This window comes from Buteo buteo, chromosome 10 (genome assembly GCF_964188355.1).
Source record: "Buteo buteo chromosome 10, bButBut1.hap1.1, whole genome shotgun sequence".
NCBI classification, from domain to species: domain Eukaryota; kingdom Metazoa; phylum Chordata; class Aves; order Accipitriformes; family Accipitridae; genus Buteo; species Buteo buteo.
In genome coordinates, this window is record NC_134180.1 from 5481884 (window position 1) to 5505944 (window position 24061).

General features: G+C 57.3%; 1 protein-coding gene across 1 annotated transcript; it reads left to right on the forward strand.

Moving 5' to 3' along the window:
* The first annotated feature begins 906 nt into the window (after positions 1-906).
* LOC142035354 (unconventional myosin-Vb-like) lies at positions 907-16970 on the forward strand. The gene is made up of 37 exons (XM_075037419.1): positions 907-933; positions 3583-3693; positions 4145-4307; positions 4423-4567; positions 4680-4836; positions 5038-5178; positions 5411-5492; positions 5677-5784; positions 6023-6135; positions 6249-6514; positions 6721-6802; positions 7103-7243; positions 7325-7447; positions 7839-7922; positions 8519-8668; positions 8833-8930; positions 9070-9156; positions 9240-9351; positions 9559-9770; positions 9945-10101; positions 10195-10434; positions 11219-11428; positions 11598-11691; positions 11833-11978; positions 12222-12335; positions 12530-12763; positions 12841-12938; positions 13580-13766; positions 13968-14061; positions 14247-14402; positions 14574-14725; positions 15030-15119; positions 15330-15480; positions 15925-16195; positions 16277-16451; positions 16600-16680; positions 16780-16970. The coding sequence occupies exons 1-37, from the start codon at positions 907-909 to the stop codon at positions 16936-16938; spliced, it is 5211 nt and encodes a 1736-aa protein (XP_074893520.1). The 3' UTR covers positions 16939-16970.
* The last annotated feature ends 7091 nt before the right edge of the window (positions 16971-24061 follow it).

Here is a 24061-nt window from a genome sequence, read left to right on the forward strand (position 1 = left end):
GCGGCGCTGGTCACCGTCGCCCACCTCTCGCCCTGCTTGGGCATCCCCTCGTCACTCTGTCCCCACCATCAGCCACCTCCGCGTGGTAGCCAGTCGCCCAGGCTTCGTCGTGGCTCTGCGGGGCTGGCTGGGCCACCGCAGGGGTGCGGGGACAGCAGGGACCTGCAGGCAGCGGCACCCACAGGCAGCGGGGACCCACAGGCAGTGGCACCCAGGAGAGGTGGCACCCACAGGCAGGGGCACCCGTGGGCTATGGGGACCCACAGGCAGCTGTCAGTACTCTGCCAGTGCTGTGGCACCAGGTTTTCATCGTTACGGGAGTTTCTCTGTAACAGGGGAGCAGGGGCCCGTGCCGTGGGGCTGTGGTGGTGTGTGGGTGCGTGGAGTGCCCTGGATGGGCGACTTGGGGTGCACAAGATCAGAGCCCAGTGTGCCCTGGATGAGGGCAGTTTTGGGGTGTCCTAGATAGGAGGGGTCTTTGGGTGCTCTTGATGGGCTCTTGGGGTGTCCCAGATAGGGGGGGAGTTTGGGGTGTCCTGGGTGGGCAGGGGGGTCCCACATAAGACTTCTCAGGATGTCCCAAGTGGGGTCTTGGGGTGCCCTTTATGGGGATTCTGAGGTTGTTCTGAATGGGAGGGGTCTTGAGGTGCCCTCCGCAGGGGGCACTTGGGGTGCCCAAGCTGGGAGGGATCTTGGGGTGTCGCAGCAGGGGGGGGACACCAGTCCCAGCACCCTCCAGGTGTTCCCCTGGCCTGGAGAGGGGCTGTGGGGCAGAACGGGAGGAGGACTGGGGTGGGCATGTATAACACCCCCCACCCCACCCCGCTCCAATTAGCAGCAATTAGTGGCCATAAAGAGGCTGCAGGTGAGGGGGCTGGGAGTGCTGGCAGTGGTGAGGGGGCTGCCATGGCTGCGGGGGACTTGTATGTGCAGGTGAGAGGGTCCGGGGGGGTCCCACCCTGGGGTGCTGCTGCCTGTGGGTCTGGGGTGCTCGTTGCAGACATGGGGGGGGTCTTTGTCCCTCTCCCAGGGGCTCAGCACCCCGGGGGGCTGTAGGTGCTGTGGCTTGGGTGTCCCCCTGGGTAACCTCCCCACTGGTGCCTGGCTGGGTGGCACCTTGTGGGGTGCAGGGTGCTTGGGGGGTGCATCAGCTGTGGGTCCAGCCGTGGGGTGCCCACTCTGCGTGGGGGGCTGCTGTGGCCGCTGCACCCCAGTTAGGCTGTTTGTGGGGCTCCCTGACACGCAGGGACCCGTGGCCTGGCGAGCGCAGCACCTCGCAGTGGTGCTCGCCACAGGTGAGAAGGGTTTGGTGCTGCCTGGGCACCCATCTGTCCTGCTTCTTGCCCAACTGGCCTGGCTGCTTTCATGCCCTGGATCCTGGCCCACATCGTCCTCCCTCTGCCTTGGAGCAGCTCTGCCTGTCGAGGATGCTTCTGCTGCAAGCAGGCAGCAGGGCGGGCTCTCGCTTCTCACTTTTGCTGCTGCGTCTCAAAAATGATTACTACAGCTGTAGGGCAGACCCTAAACACGGTCCTTTCTCCCTGGACGTGCGTTAACCTGTGGGGCTGGAGGGTACTGGTATTTCTGCAGAGGTCAGAGCGCAGCATCCATCGTTGTGGTGTGATTGAGGTGCCAACCTGGGCAAAGCAAGGAGGGTTTCTATGCTTAAGGCGTTGTGGGTTGCCTTGTCCCGAATCACTGGCCAGGCTGGGACCAAAGTGGCTGCATGACTGACTTAGCCAAGTGGACCCCTGAGGTTAAGTGCCAGCTCTCGCACCTTCTGCCAGCTCCCTGGTGTTCCCTTGGGGAGCGGCCGAGGGACGAGCTGGGAGCGCTGGCAAGGGATGCTCTTTTGTCCAGCTCTGATTTCAGACTAAAATCCGTTAGTGCCTTGCCGGGAAGCTGTACATAGTGCGATTTTCGCTCCCCCCAGTGGCTATTGCTCATAAATGATAATGGCTTCTTGTTACCGCTCCTCTGCTGAGCCTCTTTGTCAGCTGCAAATTCAGACGTTCAGTCTTCTGATGACTCCTTGGATGTGAACCCAAAGTTCAGCCCCTTCCTTCCCCCTTCCCAGACTTCCAGCCTGTTCAGTGCTTGTTTGATCGACTTTAATGATGCATTAACACATGTGCTTTGCACGCTGCAGACCTGGAAACGTTTGCTGCGAGCCAAGTTCCCTGGATTTGCAAAATCAGCGAAACGAGGATGGTTTTTCAGGCCCTAGTTTCTAGCAAGAGGCTGGCCCCAGCCCACTGGGGTAGGAGTGTGATATGTTAGAGCCCTGTCTAGTGCTCAGTAGCTCCCAGAGTTGGTGGAAAGAGATGCGTGCTCCCATCTCAGCCTGAGAGCAAAGCTGCAACCGTGAGATTCCTTCCCCTTCCCCACCTTTTTAAGCTTGCAGCATGGCCTCACCTCTGCCTGCTCAGAGCAGCAGGAGGTCCTGACCCCTGGAAGCAGTCCCTGTTTCCCAGTCCACCAGAAGGTGCTGGGAAGGTGCCCGACAGCTCAGAGCAGGGCTGCAGGGACAGCAGGAGCTGTGGTTCCCTGGCCTGGGAGCACAGGTCACCCCATACCAGTTTGGGTTTGGGTATTCAACCTCTTACCACTTGATGGGTTGCCTGTAGCAGGGTTTTGAGGTTTTTTTTTTTTGCCTTAGTTTTTACCTCTCTAACCCTGTGGTGTTGCACTGCTTTGCTCATGCTGAGTGTGGGATCCCCTATTCCTCGAGGGGTGGCTCGAAAGAGGCTTTTTCCAGGTGTGAGGGAGATGTTAGTGCTCAGGTCTGGGTGCAGAGGGAAGTCAGGGCTCACCATGCTGCAGAACTCCCGCTTCATCAGCACCTGCTGTCTGCAGAGGGGAAACTGAGGCTGCTGCCTGTAGCAGGCAGGGAGCACTGGTCCCATGGGTGCCAGCTGGTCCCTCACACAAGGCTGGCCCTGGGGGGCTGCAAATTTGGGGGTGAAAAGAGTATGGGTTGATTTTTTTAAAATTTTTTTTTTTTCCTTACCACTGTCCTTATGCTCTGGCTTGTAGCTGGGTCTGCAGAGCTGGTGACGGTGTCTGGATCCACTCAGCAGTTAACAAGGGATCTGTACTGCAAATATCTGCTTTCAAGCCTGCTATCTCTGCCCAGCCAAACCACGCAGCTGCATCTCCAGCACACTGGGTGTTCAGAAATGCCCATGCTCGGCATCTTCTGTGTTTGCAGAAACCTTTCCTGCAGCAGCAGGAGTGATCACATCCTCGGGGTGGGGCAGAGGCAGCCCCCCGTACCAAGGGCAGGAGAGGTGCTGACCTTCCTGGGGTGGGCAGCAGAGCTGGAGAGAAGTGGGGTTCCAGCAAAGGCACCTTCCTGCACATCTGGAGAGCAGCTGGGTAAGGACCCCTGCCTGCAGGAGCCAAGGGGCCGTGGGGCACCTAGCAGGGTGCTGGGTCCCATGGTCCACCCCACTACGGTGATGCTGAGCGTTGGGCTGACTGTCCCAAGTGAGAACCATGGGGAGGCTGGTGGCCAGATGCTTTCCCTGTCTCTTGGCCGTGGTTTTCTGCAGGGATCCCCTCCCTCCTGTGTCCCTGCAGGGTGCCCGGGTGTGGATCCCTGACTGTGTTGAAGTCTGGAGGGTGGCAGAAGTAACCAGAGGCTACAAGGAAGGAGATGCCGTTCTCCAGCTCCGCCTGGAAGATGGCTCGGTAAGGCTGGAGCTGTGCAGCCCAGCAGGTCCCTCCTGTGTTTGCCACATGGTTGGGCATCCTGAGATGGGAGATAGTTCACCTCTGCACCCCCAAACCAGCCTGGGCTCCTCAGCAGGGTGCAGAGATGCTCAAACATTGCCTGGATGTGTCCCATCTGGTGCCTGAGCAGGAGCCCAGATGTCTTCGGCTGTGTCTGGCACACCATGCCCTGTGTCCCCTGACTGCCCGGTGAGCCGGTCCTCGCTGCCTGCTTCTGCCCGGCTTCCCAAAAGGCCTCCAGCTCAGCTCACCGCCCTGGCTGTGCTGTGATTCCCGGTGACTAACAGCCCAAGCACAGCCTGCAGACAGCATCCCTCCTGCTGTGCCGCTTCCCACAGAACCCACCCTGGCTTTTCGGAGCTGGCTGACCCCACTCAGCACTTGTCCTGCTCTGTCTCCATCCCTGCAGGCACTGTCCTACCCCATCGAGTCCCAGCTGCCACCTCTCTGCAACCCCGACTGCCTCTCAGGTGCCGATGACCTGGTGGCCCTGAGCTACCTGCATGAGCCAGCTGTGCTGCACTCGCTCCGCCGGCGCTTTCTGGAGGCTAATGCCATCTACACCTACTGCGGTGAGCCCCGTGCACCCCCTCTGCTCCCCATCCTCTGCCCCTTCCCTGCAGCACCCTGGGACAGGTCCCCCCCCCCCCCCCGGTTCCTGCCCTTTGCACAGCGCTCTTCCTCCAGGTGTCATCCTCGTCGCTATCAACCCCTACAAGCCATTGCCCATCTACGAGGAGGAGGTGATTTACGCCTACAGCGGCCACGAAATTGGGGACATGGATCCCCACATCTTTGCTTTGGCAGAGGAGGCATACAAGCAGATGGTGAGGTGAGAGTGTCATGTGGGAGCATCCCTGGGGTTGCAGTGGGGACATGACTGCGGTCTGTCTGTGGAGACCGGTCCTGTTGGCACGTCCCCAGCTCACGTCCCTGTCCGGCAGGTTTGGGAAGAACCAGTCCCTCATCATCAGCGGTGAGTCAGGTGCAGGGAAGACTGCATCGGCCAAGTACGCCATGAGATACTTCACCACTGTTGGGGGCTGCCTGTGCGACTCCAGCATGGAGGAGAAGGTGCTGGCCTCCAGTCCCGTCATGGAGGTGGGTCCCCCTGGGTCCCCAGGCTCTGCATGGGGAGAGCTGGGGTGTCCCTGCAGGGTCTGCCTGTTCTCCTCGTGGCCTGTATCCCTGATGTGTTGCTGTGTCTGTCCACCCCTGTAAAATTGGTGGCAGAGACTGAACTTCTCTGGAGCACCTGGAGATCTGGGGCCAGTTAAACCTCCTGCCTTCCTTCTCCTCCAGGCCTTTGGGAACGCAAGGACAACCAGGAACGACAACAGTAGTCGCTTTGGGAAGTACATCGAAATCGGCTTCAGCCAAGCACGTGTCACAGGGGCCACCATCAAAACCTACCTGCTGGAGAAGTCCCGTGTCACCTTCCATGTGGGTCTCTGGGGTGGCATGGGGACAGGGCTGAGTGGGAGCCCCAATCCTCAGAGCGGGAGGGTGCTCCTCTTGGGTATCCCCCAGGGAAGCAACCCCAGTGCTGCTGAGTCGAGCTGGGAGAGGGGAAGGTGTCCCTTGTCCCCAAATCTGGGGCTGCAGCAGTGCTGCAGGGGAGCAGGGTGGCCCAAGATGACCTGGCTTCTCAGTGATTTTTCTTGCACCTTTACAGGCGAAAGCAGAGAGGAACTACCACATCTTCTACCAGCTCTGTGCCTCGGCCACCCTGCCTGAGCTCCAGGGCCTGGGTCTCCGTGAGTGCCCCCGCGAGCCCCGTGGCACAGCTTGTTGCCAGCCTGTCCCGTGCTGGGCAGTGCCAGGCCTTCCTGCCCTCCCCGGCTGGATGCTGGAGAAGACCCGCCGGGGTGGGATAAGGGTGGCTGGGAGCCCTGCGGGGCAGGTTGTGCTGGTTCACAGCCTGACACATCTCGTCCACAGGTGGGGCAGAGTCCTTCCACTACACCTCCCAGGGCCAGTGCACTGCTGCCCAGAGCACCAACGACGTGGCTGACTTGGACAGCACGCGGCATGCCTTCTCGCTCCTGGGTACCGACCGGGCACGAGTGGGGAGGGGGCAGGCAGGGCTGGTCCCCAGGGCTGGTTGTCCCACTGCCCTCACACCAGTGCTGGTGTAGGAGTGTTGGTGCCAGACCTCCCAGTGCTGGGGAGCCTGGCTATCTACTGGCTGTTCCCATCCCTCCGGTTTGTGTGATACAGGGGGGGTCAGACCAGCACGGGGTGGGGGGAGCCTGGGGAGTCCCTCATGCCTGTGCTGTGCCCGCAGGTGTCCCAGAGGCCAACCAGCTGGAGCTATTCAGCATCCTGGCTGCCATCCTGCACCTGGGCAACATCGTGGTCAGAGGGAGGGACCGCCGTGGGGATGGTTGCTTCGTGGAGGTGGGGGAGAGCTTGCTGCCTGTACCCTGCATCCCAAACTGGCCCCTGAGCTGCGCTGGCTGCAGGAGCCACATCTCGGCAACACTGCGGTGACGGGGTCTGTCCCTTTGCAGCCTGCTGATAAGGCCCTAGGGCTGTTCTGCACATTGCTGGGCGTGGAGGCATCGCAGGTGATGCGCTGGCTCTGCCACCGCAAGCTGGTCACTGCTGGGGAGACCTACCTGAAGCCCCTCTCCAGGCAGCAGGCGCTCGACTCCCGGGATGCCCTGGCCAAGCATATGTATGGGCAGGTCTTCAGGTGGATGGTGAGCAGGGTCAACCGTGCCCTGCGGTCACCGGAGGGCCACCGTACCTCCATTGGCATCCTGGACATCTATGGGTAAGAGCAGGTCTCCTCTCCTGGGCTGCCTGGAAGACCGTGGTCCTGGTCCTGCATTAGCTGTGGCTGTGGGTCTGCAGCCACCAGCTGCTCCAGCTGGGACATGGGGCAGTACCTGTGCCTGCACTGGGGCCAGCTGGGTGCCTGTGCCTGGCTGGGGTGGCTCTGCCTGGCAGTTGCCTCAAGCGGGTCTCTGCTTCCCGCAGGTTTGAGATGTTTGAGCTCAACAGCTTTGAGCAGTTCTGCATCAACTATGCCAATGAGAAGCTGCAGCAGCTCTTCAACCTGGTGGGTATCACCCAGATGTGTGTCCTCGCTGGGAGTCAGCGAGGGTGGGCCCTGCACAGCCCTGCTGTGCTGTTGCTTTTGGTGCTCTCTGCCTTGAATGTGGCTGGTGCCTCAGTCTCCCCAAACGTGGACTTCTGGGAGGCTGCTGGAGCTGGGCATGGTCTCTTCCTTTCTCCCAAAGTGCTCCTGCTCCAGGAGAAGGGCTGCTCAGCTGTCTTATGGAAACTAAGCCACTGCCTGGTGGCTGGTCACCTTTGTCCCCTCCTGGCTGAGTCCTGCTCTGTTCTCCCTGCCCTCCAGCACGTCTTCAAACTGGAGCAGGAGGAGTATGTGACTGAGGAGATCCCTTGGGTCTTCGTTGACTTCTGTGACAACCAGCCATGCATTGAGCTCATCGAAGGCCAGCTTGGCATCCTGGACCTGCTGAATGAGGAGTGCAAGGTGGGTGAGAGATGCCACGAGCAGGCTGCCGTGGCTACCCAGAGCCCCCCTGCTGCCCCTTCTGACCCCTTTGCCTTTCAGATGCCCCAAGGCAGTGATGGGAGCTGGGCCCAGAAGCTTTATCAGACCCATCTCAGCAGCTCCCACTTCCAGAAGCCCAAGAGGCCCACGGATGCTTTCGTTGTCTGCCACTTCGCTGGCAAGGTAGGGAAAGCTGTGGCAGTGCAGCCCTGGGTGGGGAGGGCTTGGCGGTGGCTCTGCACTAATGGGCACCCAGCCTGCCCTGTCTAGAGCTGGTGGTGGCTGGTGGTCCTGAGTGCTGTGGCAGCTATCTGCACCCTTCCAGTCTGCGAAATGGATCCTGCCGGCTCTGCTGCTGCTAAGCGCTGGGCTGCAACTCTTTAACTGAGGGTAAAAATATGGAAACTCTGGCTGTGATGGTTCTCATCAGTAACCTTGCAGCGGGGCAGGAGCCAGGCAGTGTGGCCACCACCAGCTCTGACTCCTGCAACGACTTCTTCCAAAAGCCTTGGAGTGTGTCCACTGGTCTGGGAAGCTGCAGGCTAATGCTTGTGCTTGCCTTGTCTCCTGCCAGGTGGAATACCAGTGTGATGGGTTTGTGGAGAAGAACAGGGATGCTGTGCCGGAGGAGCTGGTGGGGTTGCTGCGAGCCAGCAAGGTGAGAGCCACCCTGAGTAGGGGCTGTGTAGGGCAGAGCCTGGCTGGCTCGTGGCCTTGGGAGCCTGGGGCTGGGAAGGACTGATGGTATAGGAGGCATAAGCTGTGCAGAACAAGTCCCTGTCTGTCTGCTGGCACAGCCCCATGCCATGCTGGTCATGGTCAGGGTGCCCTGAGATGTGGGTGCTGCCCACCCCGTTCCCCTGCCTTGGGACTCCCCATATTGGGGGACACCTTGGCCATGTCCCTGCTGAAAGGGCTGGAGGGTCCTGCGGCTTCCAGGTCTGTAACACCATCCCTTCTCCTTTCTACCCTGCTTGGCCCTGGCAGAAGGTAAGGGACATCTCGGAGAGCTCTTGAACACACCTGGGAAGGTGCCTGTGGCTTGCACTTAGTTTTTCTTGGGGGAAGCAATGGGCAGGGGCACAGCTGGATCTGGCACATCTGGGCTGTAGCAGGGCAGAGGACCGTGCACTGGGCTGGCCTCTGTGGAGCTCGTGGTCTCCTGGGGCTGTCTCCTGGTGGTGATGGCTCTCTTGGTATGGGGTGAAGCTTGCTGCAATGTCTGCCTGGCTCTCACAGCTCTGCTCTGTGCAGTCTGCCCTGCTTGCCGAGCTCTTCCTGGAGGAAGGGGATGGCCCCACGTCCCTGCAGTCCCGCAGGTCCAGTGGGCCCAGGATGGCTGGTCGCCCTAGCCGCAGATCGCTGCCCAACAGCCAAAAGAGCAAGAAGTCCATCTCCAGCCAGGTATGGGGTGAGGAGGGGGGGAGTGTGTGCTGGCCCCAGACAACTGGTGCTAGGACAGCCCCAAGGAGGACCTGTGTGTGTCCTGGCCTGGGGAACCCCACAAGCCCCAGGATGTTCCTATTTGCCCTGACCATGCAGTTCAAAGCCATGCTTGTCCTCTGCAGTTCAAAGCCTCCCTGAAACGGCTGATGGAGATGCTGGGCAGCACCACACCGCACTACATCCGCTGCATCAAACCCAACGATGGCAAGCAGCCCTTTGTGTGAGTGCCTGGAGGGGCTGGGGCCACTGTGGGGCACTGCTGTCCCTCCAATCTGTGTCCCTGTTGCTCTGGCCCTGCATAGCTTGGAGTGTGCCAAGCTGGCTGGGACACGTCCTAGAGCAGCCCCTCTTTGCCCCAGGTTTGACTCTAGGCGAGCAGTGGAGCAGCTACGAGCCTGCGGGGTCCTGGAGACCATCCGGATCAGTGCTTCAGGCTACCCCTCCAGGTACCCCCCTGCTTCAGCAGTCCCCTGGGTGCTTCCCCCCCTCTCCAGCCACAGCACCTCTGACCCCTCTCTGTCCTCCGCAGGTGGACATATCAGGAGTTTTTAGAGAGGTACAGGGCTCTGGTGAGCAGAGAGGAGCTGATGGGCACTGATGAGAAGCAGATCTGCAGCCTTGCCCTCGAGAGACTGCTTCAAGTAAGGGTCCTGCTTGGGGGGATGCAGCTGTGGTACCACCATATTCCTTGCAGATGCTTCTCCCCATGGGTGGGTGCCCGGTGGGGTACAGGAATGGGTGAGCTGGGAGCCAGGGAGGTTGGATGGAGAGATCAGTGGCAGGAGGAGCTTGAGGAGCCTGGCTGGGGTATGTGTCGTCCCTGGGACTGACTCCAGCCTTGCATGCAGGACCCCAGCAAGTACCAGTGTGGGAAGAGCAAGGTGTTTTTCCGGGCTGGCCAAGTGGCTTACCTGGAAGAGCTGCGGTACCGCCGGCTGAGGTCAGCCTGCGTCCTGCTGCAGAGGCACCTGCGGGGCTGGCTGGCACGGAGGCGCTTTCGACGGGCACGTGTGGCGGCAGTCTGCCTGCAGCGCCATGCGCGGGGCATGTTGGCCCGGAGGTGAGTGGAGTCTGGGGCTGGGGGGGAACTGCAATGAGCCGAGACAGATCTCAGCCTTGGTGTGACCAGGCAGTTGTACTGGCTCTGGGCTGGGCTTTGACCTGGGTGGTCCTGTGGTATGGACTGGGCTGCGGGCTTTGCCACCCCCTGCCCAGCTCTATGCCCTCCCTGCAGGTTCACCAGGATGCTGCGAAGAACGAGGGCTGCCGTGACGCTGCAGAAGACCCTGAGGATGGTTCTGGCCCGGCGCTCCTACCTACGAGTGCGCCGGGCTGTCATCACCATCCAAGCCTTTGCCCGGGGCACGTTTGCCCGGCGTCTTTACCAACAGGTAGGAGCCTGGCAGGGCAATGGGGGCCCTGATCCCACTCTGGGGGGGACCTGTGCTGCTGGCGGTGCCACTGCCCCATCTCTCCCTCCGCAGATGGTGTGGCACCAGAAAGCTGTGGTGATACAGGCTGCTGTCAGGGGCTGGCTGGCCCGGACCCACTACACCCGCCTGCGTAGGACTGTCATCTACCTGCAGTGCTGCTACCGCCGGGTGCGGGCACGCCGGGAGCTGCGGCGGCTGCGTATCGAGGCACGCTCGGTCGAGCACTACAAGCAGCTGCACAAGGGTATGGAGATCAAGGTGATACAGCTGCAGTGCAGGCTGGATGAGCAGGTGGGTGCTGGTTTGCAGCCCTTTGTGGGTCCCGGGGTGTGGGGGCAACTGCTTTTTGCTGACTGCTTCTTATCAGTCCCTGTGCAGCTGAAACCATGCCTGCCCTTGTCTTCAGTCCTCTCCCGGCCCTGGGGTGGGAGCTGACCCTGCCTGACACGTATCCCCAGGCAGGAGTTGTGCATCTGGGTTTCATTCCTGGGTTTTCAATGCTCCCGATGGACATGGGGCTGGTGGCCCTGGGGATGGGCTGTGCACCCTCCTGGGTGCTTGGCTGGGTGCAGCCTTGCAGCACAGTGTCATGTGCTGGGAACTGTTCCGGCATACCGTGTTCTCCCAGCACGTTCCTGCCGGCAGCATCTGCTGTCGCCATCTGGGTGAGCGTCTCTGCTTCAGCTGTCACCACTTTGTTTCTGGGGTGTCTGTGGCGCGGGAGGGAGGGCTCCTGGGGTGGGATCCTGTTTTTTGGTGGTTGGGGGAAGCAGGGCTGGAGAATACTGCTGCCGGGGCTGGCCAGGAGGTGGGTAATGGGCTGTAAAGGCATGGCAAAGCTTATGCATGGCTCCATGTGGGATGGCATGTCATGGAGAGCTGCTCTCCCAGGCCTGAGCTCTCTTTGAGGTGGTACCAGAGGCTCAGGGCTCCAAGCAGATGGGTGGGAAATGGGATATCAAGGTTCGTTGCAGAAGTGCAGCCTGAGTATGCATAGGCTCTTGCTGATGGGAGACGTGGGGATATGCCCTTGTTTCTGGCCACCTGCCTGATGTGCTTTCTCCATCAACCCAAGGCCCAGGAGAAGCAGCGGCTGGCGGAACAGCTCTCGGGGCTGAACGCTGCCCACGCCGAGGAGGTGCAGCGCCTGCGGGCCGAGATGCAGCAGCTGAGAGAGGATGCAGCCCGTGATGCCCAGGTCCAGCAGCTGCAGGAACGGCTGGCCGAGCTGGAGAAGCACAGCGTGAAGAGCTGCCTGGGCCAGGAGGTTGAGGAGCTCAGGCAGGTCTGTCTGTCCGGGGATGCTCTTGCTCTGCTGGGGCTCCAGGGGTCTCTTGGGGGACCTGGCAGCGTGCTTTGCTTCCTGCTGTGGGGTGGTCCCTGGAGGAGACCTGGCAGCCAGAACTGGCCCCCGGCAAGGCTCTGGCTGTACCTGCCCCTCTGCTTTCCCACAGCGCTTGGCAGAGGTGGAAGCTGTGAAGCTGCAGCTGGGGGAAGAGAGGGATGCCCTGATCCAGCGCATGTTGGAGCAGTCGCAGGATCTGGAAGGTAAAAGGGGTCTTCTGATCCCCTCATCCCATTCCCCTGGATACAGATTGGTCCTCTAGGCTTGGTCTGTTCCTGCATGTCCCCTCACAGAGGGGTCCTGACTTTCCCTGTCCCCATTCCCTGCTGTGTCCATCCCCACAGAGCAGCACCAACGTGCGGCGCGGGAGAGCCAGGGGCTGCTGCAGGAGCTGGAGGAGGAGCGGGCGCGCTACCAGAGCCTGGTGCAGGAGTACGCCCGCCTGGAGCAGGGCTACGAGAACCTGCGGGATGAAGTGGCCTTCCACAGGGTGAGGGGCTGGCAGGGACGCAGGGAGGCTCAGGGCAACCCCTCTGTCGGCTCCTTATGGGGAGTAGACAGTGCTGGATGGTCCAGGACACCCTCTCTGGGAGAAGTGGGCTCCCCAGCTCATGTGCTGGGGGATCTCCAAGCCAAGGTATCCTCCTGAGGCTACCGCTGCTCTGCCCTAGCTGATGAACCAGCAGGCGCTTGGGGTGCGGGGGAACAACCTTGTCCTTCTCTCCCCACTCAGCAAAGCACCTTGAGACGGTCCCTTTCATCAGAGAGCTTCTTGGGCTCCGAGAGCAGCTACTTGTCCTCCATGTCTACAGTTCCCTCACGAGACGGCTCCGACCAGCAGGCTGAGGTTAGTGGTGACGCTGGTGGGGACAGTGGGGTGGGGGGGGTGACAAGTGGGCTCTCCCTTCCCCTGGCTATGGAGACAGCTGTGCCCTGGGGCTCCTGGCTGGGACCTGGTCCCATTGGGAAGGGGTGTCTGCGGGTGTTCTGGTGCTGGTGCCCAGCACTGTCTTCTGTGCCAAACCCTGTCTCTGCACCCAGGGGCTGGAGGAGGGCTGGCAGCCAGCGCCAGAGGGGCTGCAGCCACAGCCCAGCGGTGAGGCACCGCTGAAGAGCAGCGTGGGCCAGGATCCCTTCGAGAAGGCGTATCTGCTCCTCCTGGGGCAGTTCAATGCTGTTAATGAGGAGTTGGCCCGGACCCGGGAGGAGCTGCGGAGGTCCAAGGCCCCCGTGGAGCTGGAGGAGAGGAAACCCTTGGATTTCTTCAAGCGCAGGGTGAGCCCTTGCTCCACTGCTGTAAGCAGGGCCAGATCCAGGCTGGCAGGGCTGGCCTCACTCTCCTCTACCTGCAGAACATAGCTGAGATGCTGGGGCTGGGCAGGAGCCCAGGGAAGGTGGTAGTGGACGATGACCTGAAGCATGCATATGATGCGGTGCAGGTTGCCAACAGGTGAGTGCGGTCCCAGGGAGATGGTCCCCAGCTGAGGCTGGTTTCCCCACAATGGGCTGCTGGATCCGTGCTGCTGGTGAGGCTTTCCCTGGTATTTTTAGCCAGCTGTGGCTTGGGTTGCAGCTGCCTGGCCTCTGGGGTGCTGGGCAGCTGCAAATCCTTTTTTTGAACCAGCCATCCCCTCATATGCTATGGGCACCGTAGCTCCAGCTGGACAGGGAAAGCAAGGGCAGCCTGCCTCTTGCTGCCCAACTGGGTGTGGGGTAGCCCTGGCTCTCCTTCCCTTCTCTCCAGTGTACCCAGCCGTGTTTTTCCTGGGGGGCTGGACCATCCCCACCTTGATCTGAGCACAAGCAAACCCACTGCATGAGCAGACTGGATGCCCTGGGCTCAACAGGAGCCTCCTAAGAGGGCAGGGCTGGTGCAGCCTGTTCCTGGGCTGTGCCGTGTGTGCTCAAGGCTCAGCGCAGCCGGAGGGGAGATGCTCTGTCAGCACAACTGGGTCTGTGCTGCCCCCAAGGTGCCCCGGACCCGCTCTTAGGCTTCAGGGGAGAAATACCTCCTCAGCAGCCTCCTCAAGAGATGGGGTGTGGGAGCTGAAGGAGGTTGGTGCCTCAGTTTCCCTGGGTGCATGTATGCAGGCTGCTGGCGAGTCAGCTGCGGGAGGAGAAGCAGCAGCATGAGGAGGAGGTAGAAGGGCTGCACCTCGATATCTGCTCGCTCAAGCAGCTGAGCCAGCAGCAGGCAGCCCTCATCCAGGACCTGCAGCGGCACCAGGGGCAGGAGGGGCTGCAGCACCATGTCCTGCAGCTCAAGGAGGAGAACTGGGTAAGGTGGGGGTGGGTGGGCAGGACTGGGCTGGGGGCTGGCTTGCAGCCCCTTGCCCTGTGGTGAGCTGCAGCAGCCCCTTTGGGAGCAACGTGGGGGTCCCTGCTGCATCCCCCCAGCTCTGCTCCACTCGCTGGGTGCTGGTGGGGGTGTCCAGCTGAGAGAGGCTGGCTGAGCCCTACTGGGGCTGTCCCTGCCCAGGAGCTGGCCCAGAAGCTGGAAAAGCAGGAGAGGACTACACTGAAGCTCCAGAAGCAGCTGAGAGCCTACGCGAAGCAGATCCAGGAGTTCACAGGCAAGTGCCTGCACAGGAGGGAGGCGTGGGGCTGGCTGGAGGGTCACTAGCCTCAACATGGGGAGCGGAGTCCCCCCCCAAACAGAGATGCTGGGGACCATCTGCTTGGACTGAGCTGGGGGGACCTGATGTGGGTCCCACAGCCCAGGACACAGCAGGATGCGACCTGCGTTCCTCTCCCCCAGTGAAGAGAGAAGCTACTGGGCCAGTGCAGAAGTTGGCAGCGCCTGCTGTGGTCGTGTCCCAGTCCCCTGTGATCCCGTCCCTGGCTGGGCTGTCCCAGGCCATGCTAGCGTGGAGGATGGAGGACGAAGGGCACATTATCAAGGCTGTCATTACAGGTAGGATTTGGGGAGATGGGGACTCCTTACCCCAGCTTGGTCCCTGCTAGGATTTCTTGCCAACCTCTGTGTGAGCTCATCCTTTTGCTGTTGCTGGGGCAGCATCCTGCCTGGCTCAGGACCAGCTTTCCATAGCTGCCTGGATCCCAACTGTCCTGCTTTCTCCTGCAGACTACAAACCACAGAGCAGCCCCGGAGCGCTCCCAGACCTGCCAGCCTACATCCTCTTCCTGTGCTTCCGACACGCAGACCACTGCTGTGACGAGCCACGGGCCCGCTCGCTCCTGGATGCGGCCATCAATGCCATCAAAAGGGTCATGAAGGTACTGGACTTGGAGGCGTGGGTTGGACTGAGGAGCAAGAGCTTCAGTGGCCAAGCTGGGGGTGGCACTGGGGCAGCAGCCTGGCCCCCAGGGCACAGTGTGAGGCATCCAGCCTGAGCATCTCTTGGGGTGAGGGGTGCCCCTGGGTGCTGCACGGCTCCTGCAAGAGGGTCCGACGGCTCTGCACCCCCACAGCCCTCCCAGGCTGCAGCTTGGCTTATGGAGGTACTGTGGGGCACGAGGGCTTGCTGCTGTCACTGCTAGACCCCTGCTGACCCCAGTGCTCTCTGTTTCCCTCCTGCAGAAGCACAGTGATGACTTTGACGTGGTGGCACTCTGGCTCGCCAACACCTGCCGGCTCCTGAACTGCCTGCGCCAGTATAGCCAGGATGAGGTAGGGCTGGGCTGGAGGGGGTCTGCCGCCTCCTGGGGAAGGGTGGGAGCTTAGCGGGGACAGGGTTTGTCCCCACCTGGGGCTGCATCCTCTTTGCCCCCAACTCAGGTAGGCGGGGATGTGCTGGGCAGACACTGCTTCACGCTTGCTTGGGGACCCTGTAACTGTGTCCCCTGGTACCGCTGGCTCTGACCCAGCCTGTGCCCGCAGACCTACTGGCAGGGGAATACGGTGCGGCAGAATGAGCATCGCCTGCAGAACGTGGACCCTCAGAGCTCCTGCTGCAGCCTGGGTGCCCTGGCTGTCCAGCTCTACCAGCAGCTCATCCGCACTGCTGAGAAGCGCCTCAAACCCATGATTGGTATGGCCTGGGCTTGGGGGGCTCACTCGTGGGATACTGGTTTGGGGAGGGGGTGCTGTGCTCAGCTGTGTGAACTGCCTGCTCTGTTACAGAGGTGGTACCCAGAGGGGGAAGGTAGGCTCCGAATTGGGGGCCCCCTTTTATGAGGGACCAATTGCTCCTTAAGCATGCTGGCTTGGAGGAGGTGGCTGGAGAGCTCAAGTGGGTTCAGCACCCCAGGGACCTTGGGCTGCATCTCCGGGGAGCTCTATTTCCCCCAATGCCCCACTTTGCAGTCTTGTGGAGCAGGACCAGCACCTGGGCTAGCCTAGGCCAGCTATCCTGGAGGTGTCATCGACCCCTGCATCCCCAGCTGGGACACAGAGCCAAGGAGCAGTGTACTGGCCGCTTGAGGCACAACGCAGGGTCTCTGCCTCATTACGATTAGCCTTTTCTACCCTTTAGTTGCTGCCATGCTGGAGAGTGAGCCCATTCAGGGCTTGTCGTCCTCCTGCCCTCCTGGCCACCGCCGGTCCTCGGCAGCCCCTGCCCACACTCTGCCCGAGCTGCTGCAGCAGCTGGGCTCCTTCCGCGCAGCGCTGGACCGCCACGGGCTGGCCCCCAGTGTGGGACACCAGGTTCTGCGCCAGCTCTTCTTCCTCATCAGCGGCACCACCCTCAACTACCTGCTGCTGAGAAAGGACACGTGCTCCTGGAGCTGCGGCATCCAGCTCAGGTCAGTCCCTGTCCAGGAGAGGGGGAGCTGGGGGAGCTGGGACGTGGCTCGTTCCTCACCCTGACCTGGTCTCCCCGGCAGGTACAACATCAGCCAGTTGGAGCAGTGGCTGCGGGCAGAGGGGTTGCAGCAGAGTGGGGCCTGTGAGGTGTTGGAACCCCTGGTCCAAGCTGCCCAGCTGCTGCAGGTGAAGAAGGTGACAGAGGAGGATGCTGGAGCTCTTTGCAGCCTGTGCACGGTGCTGTCGACCCAGCAGGTACTGGTTGGGGCTCGCTGCCTGCTGGGCACTCATCCTGGGACTCCTTGGCCTCCCTGGATGCACTGGGGTGGGGACCATGCCATACCCAGGAGGGTCTGGATGTGCCCAGCCCTTCCCTGTTCACGGTCTCTGCTGTTGTCTCCAGGTTGTGAAGATCCTCCGGGCTTACACCCCAGCTGTCGGGCTGGAGGAGCGCATCAGCCCCAGCTTTATCAGCAGCGTGGAGGTAAGTGGGACTTGGGGTCCAGTGCTGGGGGGTGGTGGGCTGTCCCACATGGCCCCCCTCCCTGGGGCAGCCCTGGATGTGAGCACTGTGTCCCCACAGAAGAAGCTGCAGGACCAGCATGGAGGGGGACCCAGCCAGCTCCTGGTGGATACCAGCCACCTCTTCCCTGTGCACCTGCCCTTCACCACCTCCCCCCTGCACCTGGATGAGCTCCGCATCCCTGATGCCCTCAACCTGGCCTTCCTTGTCCGTCTCTGAGCCCAGGTCTGGCCCTGGGTCACTGCCAGCGCCCTGTCGAGGGGTGTCTGAAGCCCCTGAGGTGTGGGAAGACCATGAAGGCTGGGGGGACAGCACTTTTTATATGTGTACCGTTCTGGGAAGTTGTTTATTTATTGAAACTCGGGTGCCTTGTTTGTGGCACAGCCAGGGCCCACGGCAGTCCTGTGCTGGGGCTTTTGGTCACTTTTTAATCCTTTAGAGTTAATAAAAGTCTTTGCAGATAACTTTGGAGTCTGAGGCTGTCTGGGGTGGGTGTGCTCTTTGGCAGGTGGTGTGAGGGAGCTTGAGGACCATCACTGGGGCTTTTCATGAATTATGGAATGGTTTGCATTGGAGAGGACCTTTAAAGATCTAGTTCCAACCTCCTGCAATGCGAAGGGACATGTTTCACTAGATAGTGTTCAAAGCCTCACCAATCTGACTTTGAATGCTTCCAATGATGGCATTCCACAAATTCTCTGGGCAACCTGTTCCAGAGTCTCAATGCCTTCATTGAATGACACTTCTTCCTTAAGCCCAATCTAAATCTACTCTTTCTTTGCCCCAGAAGGGCTGCTGGGCTCATAGAGGGCCCTGGGGCTCTTTGGAGGGTAGCAGGGTCCTGCACAGGTTCTGGCAAAGCACTGATGAGTTATTCTACAGGTAGTTAGGAAAAATCTCTGGATCAGTAACTCTTGTCCTTATTGGAGACTTCAACTTCCCAGACATCAGCTGCTATGAGCAGGTTTGGGAAATTCCTGATGTTTGTGGGAGATGATAACTTCTTGTCACAAGTACTTAGGGAGCCAACTAGGAAAGATGCCCTCCGAGACATGCTAGTTGTGAATGGAGAAGGACTTGTGGGATGTGTGATGGTAGGTGGCTGTACTTGTCACAGTGATGACAAAATGGTTGAGTTTAAAATTGTCAGTGTAAGGAGAAAAAAGGATAGCAGAGTTGCTACCCTGGACTTGAAGAGAACAAATTTTATGCTATTCAGGGAGGTACTTAGAGTCCCCTGGGACTCTGCTTTTGAGGGCTAAAGAGTCTATGAGTACTGGTCAGTCTTTAAAAAGCACAGGAACAGGCACCTCTCCTGTGTCAGAAGCCAAGCAAGTGGGGCAGAAGACCAGCTTGGCTGAACAGGTAACTCCTCGCAGAGCTCAGGAAGAAAAAGCATGATCTCTGGAAGTGAGGTTAGGCTAGATAAGAGCTGTGGTTTGTATGTGCAGGGAGAAGATATGAAAGGCCAAAGTTCAATTAGAGTTGAAATGGGCCAGTTGTTGTGTTAGATACCAACCAGGGCTTTTTAAAGTATGTTCATAGCAAGAGGTCTAAGGGAAAACACTGGAGGGATACTTGTTGAAGACGGTCACCTGACTGATAGGGATGGAGAAAAAGTGGAGGCGTTCAAGGCTTTTTTGCCTTGGTCTTTAATAATATTGATAGACTATTGGGCTGCCCTGTCCCCTGAGTGGGAGGACCACATGTGCAGAACAGTGACTTTCCATTTACGGACACTGAAGTTGTCAGGGACCAGCTGTATCAGCTGAATGCTCACAAGCCTTTGACACAGTTTCCCACTGGCTGCTCATGGCTTGGACAGGTATATCCTTCCCTGGGTAAAAAAATGGGCTGGAGGGCTAGGCCAGCAGAAGCTATCCAATGTTATTCTAATTTACAAGAAGGGCATGAGGGAGGATCCAGGAAACTACAGCCCTGTTAGTCCAACCTCAGTTCCTGGAAGAAGATCATACTGGGTGCTACTGAAAGGCATTTAAAGAACAATGCAATCATCAGGCACAGTCAGCTTGGGTTCACAAAAGGAAAGTCCTGTTTAACCAATTAGATATCTTTCTATAATGTTGCCTGGGAACACTCTGGAGGGCAGCATGGTCCTTTGACAGCCCTGGCAAGCCCCAGCAAAGGCCCTGCCAGGGCTTTGGCAAAGCCTGGTGGAAGTCCAAGGGGTCTCTGGGAGGTAGCAGGGCACTGTCCAGGCCTTGGCAAAGTCCAGCAAAAGCCCAGGGGCTTTCTGGAGGACAGCAGGGTCCCACCTGGGCCATGGCAAAGCCTGCCGAAAGCCTGAGTGCTCTCTGGAGGAAGAGCCTTGTCAAGGGTGTGAAAAGTGTATGCAAAATACAGCACATGGCCATAAAAAAACTGGGAGTTGTGTTGCCTATACTTAGTGTTATTGCAAGTGACCCTGGCCGAACCACTTGCACGCATCCATCGCAGTACTTACATGTGAGTATCAAAGAACCAGTGAATGAAATCAGTTTTGTTTAAAATAAAATCACCTATTCAGTATATGACCCTGAGGTTTGCTGCAGAGGCTGTGCTAGGGGATGGGGGGATGCTCTGACACTCTTCTGGGCTTTCTCAGGACAATTCCCTCTCTTCAAGGTGTGCGGAGCCGGAGGCTGAAGGAGCAGGGACCTCAGGAAGGGACCAAGTGCCCAGTGGCATGAGTCCTGGGGTCCTGACATTCACCCTGAAAATGGTGCAGCAGGAGTGGGCAGAGCCAAGAAGTACAGAAAGGGCATTGGATTGCTTGCTGAAGTTGCAGTGTCTAATATTAGCCACAGGTCACATACTTCAGAGTCCTTTCAAGAAGGACAGAGATCCAGGGACACCTTTCCTGTCTGTAATCCCCTGGAGCAGCACACTCAGTAGCAGTCCTTTGAGGTCTGTAACACAAATCCTGCCAGGCTGCACAGGGGAGACAAAATGGCTCTTGGCTACTTTGGTCTGTACTTAAAATAGGAACAAAGCTGCTCCCATGTGCCTCCCCACAGAGCCTGGGATTGGGGGGAGGGGGGTGCAAGGCATCCAAGAGCGCTCATGGTATCTGCATCTCTCTTTTTTTCTATCATCACGTTCACAAAGCCATAACTTCGGATCAAGCTACTGAACTTTGGCACCAGGCAATAAGCCGCCTTCTCTGGATACCCAAGGACAACCAAGTCAGGCTGATACATGGCAAGAAAAACGTGAAAGTGAGGCAGTGCAGGGGCTGCTGGCAGCAGAAGTGGGTAAGTGGACTGCAGTAAAGCACCGGGACACGCTGTCTCTGCACAGTGTGTCTGAGGCCCCTCTGTGATTCTACACATTAGAGTTTAGAAACCAAATGGTACTGTAAGGGCAAACACTATGTCAGAGGATTGGAGTGGGGATGGTAGTGGGAAAGAGAGGAAGTGGAGCTGTGTCAATGGGCCATCATCTGTCACCTGCAGGATTTTGGGCAGAGTCCAGGCAGCAGATAGCTGCTGAGAGACAGATAAGGGGGAGGGACCCAATGTCCCTGATAGAGAATTTTTTATCAGGCTTGAAACAAGCGAAGAAATTGAATGGCACCAAAAGTTGAGGGTGACGTAAGTGGGAAAAAGGAAAGCAGGTTAACAAAAATATCCCTACAATGGTGGTAACAGGGAGTTGCACATTATCTTCCTAGGGAATAGTGTGATCAATAGTATTGGAGTCTTTTGGGATGGTGTTGACCCTCGAAAGGGAGCTGTTATTCCAGGAAATTCATAGAAGACACTGCTTTTACAAGAATAGCCATTGGTGGATGGAGAGAGAAAGGGACCTAGAAGATTTGCAAATGCATATAACCTCTTCCTAATCAAGACATTCTTTAAATCCCACTAGCTATTCTGCATTTCAGGGTAAGTAAGATGGCAGAGACCTGCTCAAAGCACTCTGAGTGCATTATGTCTAGGAGGGTATATGAAAGTGTTTTTCTTGGTGTGTTCATGTTGCTTATTATACTTTGTGAGAATATAAAAATAAGTCAACGTATAAGTTCCTGAATCAAAGATTTTTCAATTTAACTATAACACATGCTATATATAAGTCAGTGCTTCCAGTGTAAGACAGTACGGTGAACATCCAGTAGCTGGTGAAACCAACTGCACTGTCAGAACGACCTGTGTGTTGTCATTTGTAAAGCTGCTGTAAGTAAAACAAAGCGCTTGCTGTTGTAATGTGCAGGCTCTGATGGCCTTTAGATGAACAGGACAGGAGACATTCACATGTGCAGTGCATTATATTATTGCATTATATTTTGTCGAACTGCAAATGGAGCTGGACTCCTTCTGGTACGCCTTAATCATGTAAATGCCCATTACCCTATTGACCCTGGCCAATGCTGAAACTGTGCCGAGTCAGGTGTAGTGAGTAGGCAGATGTGGAGGTGCCCGAGTGGAGCTAGAATTCAGAGTCTCTAAAGAAGGGGTGGCCAGCAGACTTGGAACAGAGTTATCTGCTTTCTGTGAAGACATGTGAAGATTTATTTTGCATGACATAGCTAGCTGATGACATAAAGACTTTAAGACTCCTTAGCTGGTTACGGTTAGGAGTGTTGGCATGAGTAATGTCACCAATTTAGAACAAGAGCATTTCTAGAAGAAAGGGAGGTTTGGTGCAGTTGTTAATGGCTGGGCCTCCTCTTGAGAAGCAAAAATGAAGTGTTAGCCATAGTATCTATCCACAGTCACCCTCATTGCCTGACCATAACCACATGCCTAAACATAATCTACAGGAAAGTAGATTTTTGAGTTTGTCTGCTACTGATGACTCCTTCCAAATTCCACTCTGCTTTGACAAAGAGACACAAAGTGATAATCAGAAAGGCCGGTTCAAAAGGATAGTCATGTTAGCAACAGCATCTCGTCAGATTACAGGTGTAAATAACGGCGTGCTCTTCCCTGAACTATGTATGCAGTTCCAGTCAGACCCCGTGTCACAGCATCCTCTCTTAAGATCTGAGGAATTGCAATATCTACTGAAGACAGCCTCCTCCTTTCTTCATAAATAGGATATATTTCAGGAGTGGATGAGCTAATCCCACGGATGTGCTGTATCCTCATCTTGAATTATAATGGCTTTGGGATCCTTAGGATTGAGAGGTGCGTGAAGAAGATGGTAGGATGAGGTGTCACGACTCAGAGTGACTTGACCGTCAGAACCCGCCTCTTTTCCACGCTATAACCGAGGCGAGACGTGTCGGTGGGAGGACAGACTAGTGAAGCTGCAGTCCCCGACAGCTCTGCCCAGCACCGTGTGCCGCTCCAGGCAGGAGCACCCACCTGGCTGTCACCCACCTGGCGCACAGCCCGCAGCTGCACCCCACCAGTGGTCCTTTCTCCTTAAAGTCCGGTCACACCAAGCCCGGGTGGGTGTGCAGGGACCCTGGTTTTCCACACGAGGGTGCTGTCCACATGGGCAAAGGCCACGCTGCAGGTTCTCAGGGGAGCACATCCTAACTCAGCTCTGCACCAGAGACAGCCCAGGCAGACTGAGCACCGCGCCCGGCCAGAGCTGTATTTGGACTTGTTGAACAGGATTTCAGAGGGTGACTCTTTCACAGACTATAACCAGAGGACTTGTTCAGATGTCAACACGGTATCGTCCCACTCACAGTGGGCAGCTGGTGGATAAACGATTACATTTTTAAAAACCTGTTTTTCTTATTCATAAATATATGGTAATATAAATACTAACCCATAAGGGGTTCAGCCGCCTATGTTCTAAAATGATAAGTGATTGTTAAGTACCTCAGATCCTAATTATTCCATGAAACAACTTGAAGAAGCCTGATATTTAGAGACTGTGTGTCCGTCTTTGTGTTTCAGACCCCTTTGGATGTCTTGAGGTACGCATCCCCAAAAGACTGGTGCCTTTTATGGCTTCAAGGGAGCACTCTCTACAGTGGGAGTGAGGGGCAGCGTTCAGCACTGGTTTGGGTTTGTGTGGTGGGGTTTCTGGTAGCAGGTGAGGGGCTGCAGGGGTGGCTTCTGGGAGAAGCTGCTAGAAGCTTTCCCGGCTCCCAGTCGGACCTGCCGCTGGCCAAGGCTGAGCCCATCAGCAACAGCGGTAGTGACTCTGGGAGAACAGATTTAAGAGGGGAAACCTGCAGTGGAGAGGGGAGTGGAATGCGAGAGGAACACCTCTGTGGATACCGAGGTCAGTGAAGAAGGAGGGGAGGAGGTGCAGTGGGGGAGGCTGATGCCCCTGCAGCTCGTGGTGAGACGGCAGACTGTCCCCCTCCCCAGCCCATGGAGGGGAGCAGGGAAGCAGATGCCCATTTGCAGGCTGTGGAGAAGCCCACGCCAGAGCAGGGGGATGCCCCCCAAGATGGCCATGACTCCATGGGAAAGCCCACGCTGGAGCAGTCTGGGACTGAAGGACTGCAGCCTGCAGAAAGGACCCATGCTGGAGAATTCGTGAAGGACTGCAACTCATGTAAAGGACTCACCTGTTACCGAGAAAAAAGCCGGTCGAAGAAACTCTCTGAGACTCAGTTTTGGAGTTTTAGAAAGCAGGCGTTCTTTATTGCAGCACTGGATGCACGGGGGATAGTTCCTCCTAGCATGCATACCACTACCTACAGCAAGCAAAGCTTATATTGTTCTGATATATACATATTCATTACATTTCCCAGAACTGTCGTACATATTCACATTATTTCCCAGAAAGTATTTACATAGTGTCTGCTGTTTTGGGTATGCACTATTAAATGGGTCAGTGGTCTTTTGAGGTCTTCAGGACCCCCTGGTGGTCGTTTTCTTGGTGTCCGCTAAGTGGACTTTCCCTTAAGGCATGCGCAGTGCCAGTCATCCCAGATGGTTCATCTCTTCTTCCCAGTTAGCTGGTCCTAAACTGGTACTTCCTGGTTTTAATCACAAAGCTCGGCAGGGCCTAAGGTTTCTTATCTATTTGTGCACACTCTTAACAAAGCTCAAGGTTTTCTTATCTTATTAGTACACACCAAAGGTTTGAAGTTACTCAAGCAAGCATAAATGAAGCACTACAGAGATACAGTGGAGTCTTCCATCTTTAGTCTTTATTCAAGGCATCAACTCCCCCTCTTTTATTGAGACTTTGGACCTACAAATCCAAAGCCTCAATATTTAAACTTAACTTTCATGTACAATTGACTACAACAACTACAGCATTGAATCATTATACAGGCTAGGATACAAACACAAATTACAGTTATTATAATAATGAACAGATTTTTCAACCAAGTCTGACTTGGTAGCCATGAGGTAAGTTTATGCCATAACTTCTTGAATCCCTGGGATATATCGTCCTTTGTAACTTGATGCAGGGCTCTTGT

What these genes read in the sequence shown, in the direction of transcription:
- LOC142035354 (XM_075037419.1), top strand. Translation starts at nt 907, where the DNA reads ATGGCTGCGGGGGACTTGTATGTGCAG. An exon ending in GGCATCCTGGACATCTATGG is followed by an intron (nt 6,515 to 6,720) that starts GTAAGAGCAGGT and finishes TGCTTCCCGCAG; the next exon opens with GTTTGAGATGTTTGAGCTCA. An exon ending in GCTCCGACCAGCAGGCTGAG is followed by an intron (nt 12,336 to 12,529) that starts GTTAGTGGTGAC and finishes CTCTGCACCCAG; the next exon opens with GGGCTGGAGGAGGGCTGGCA.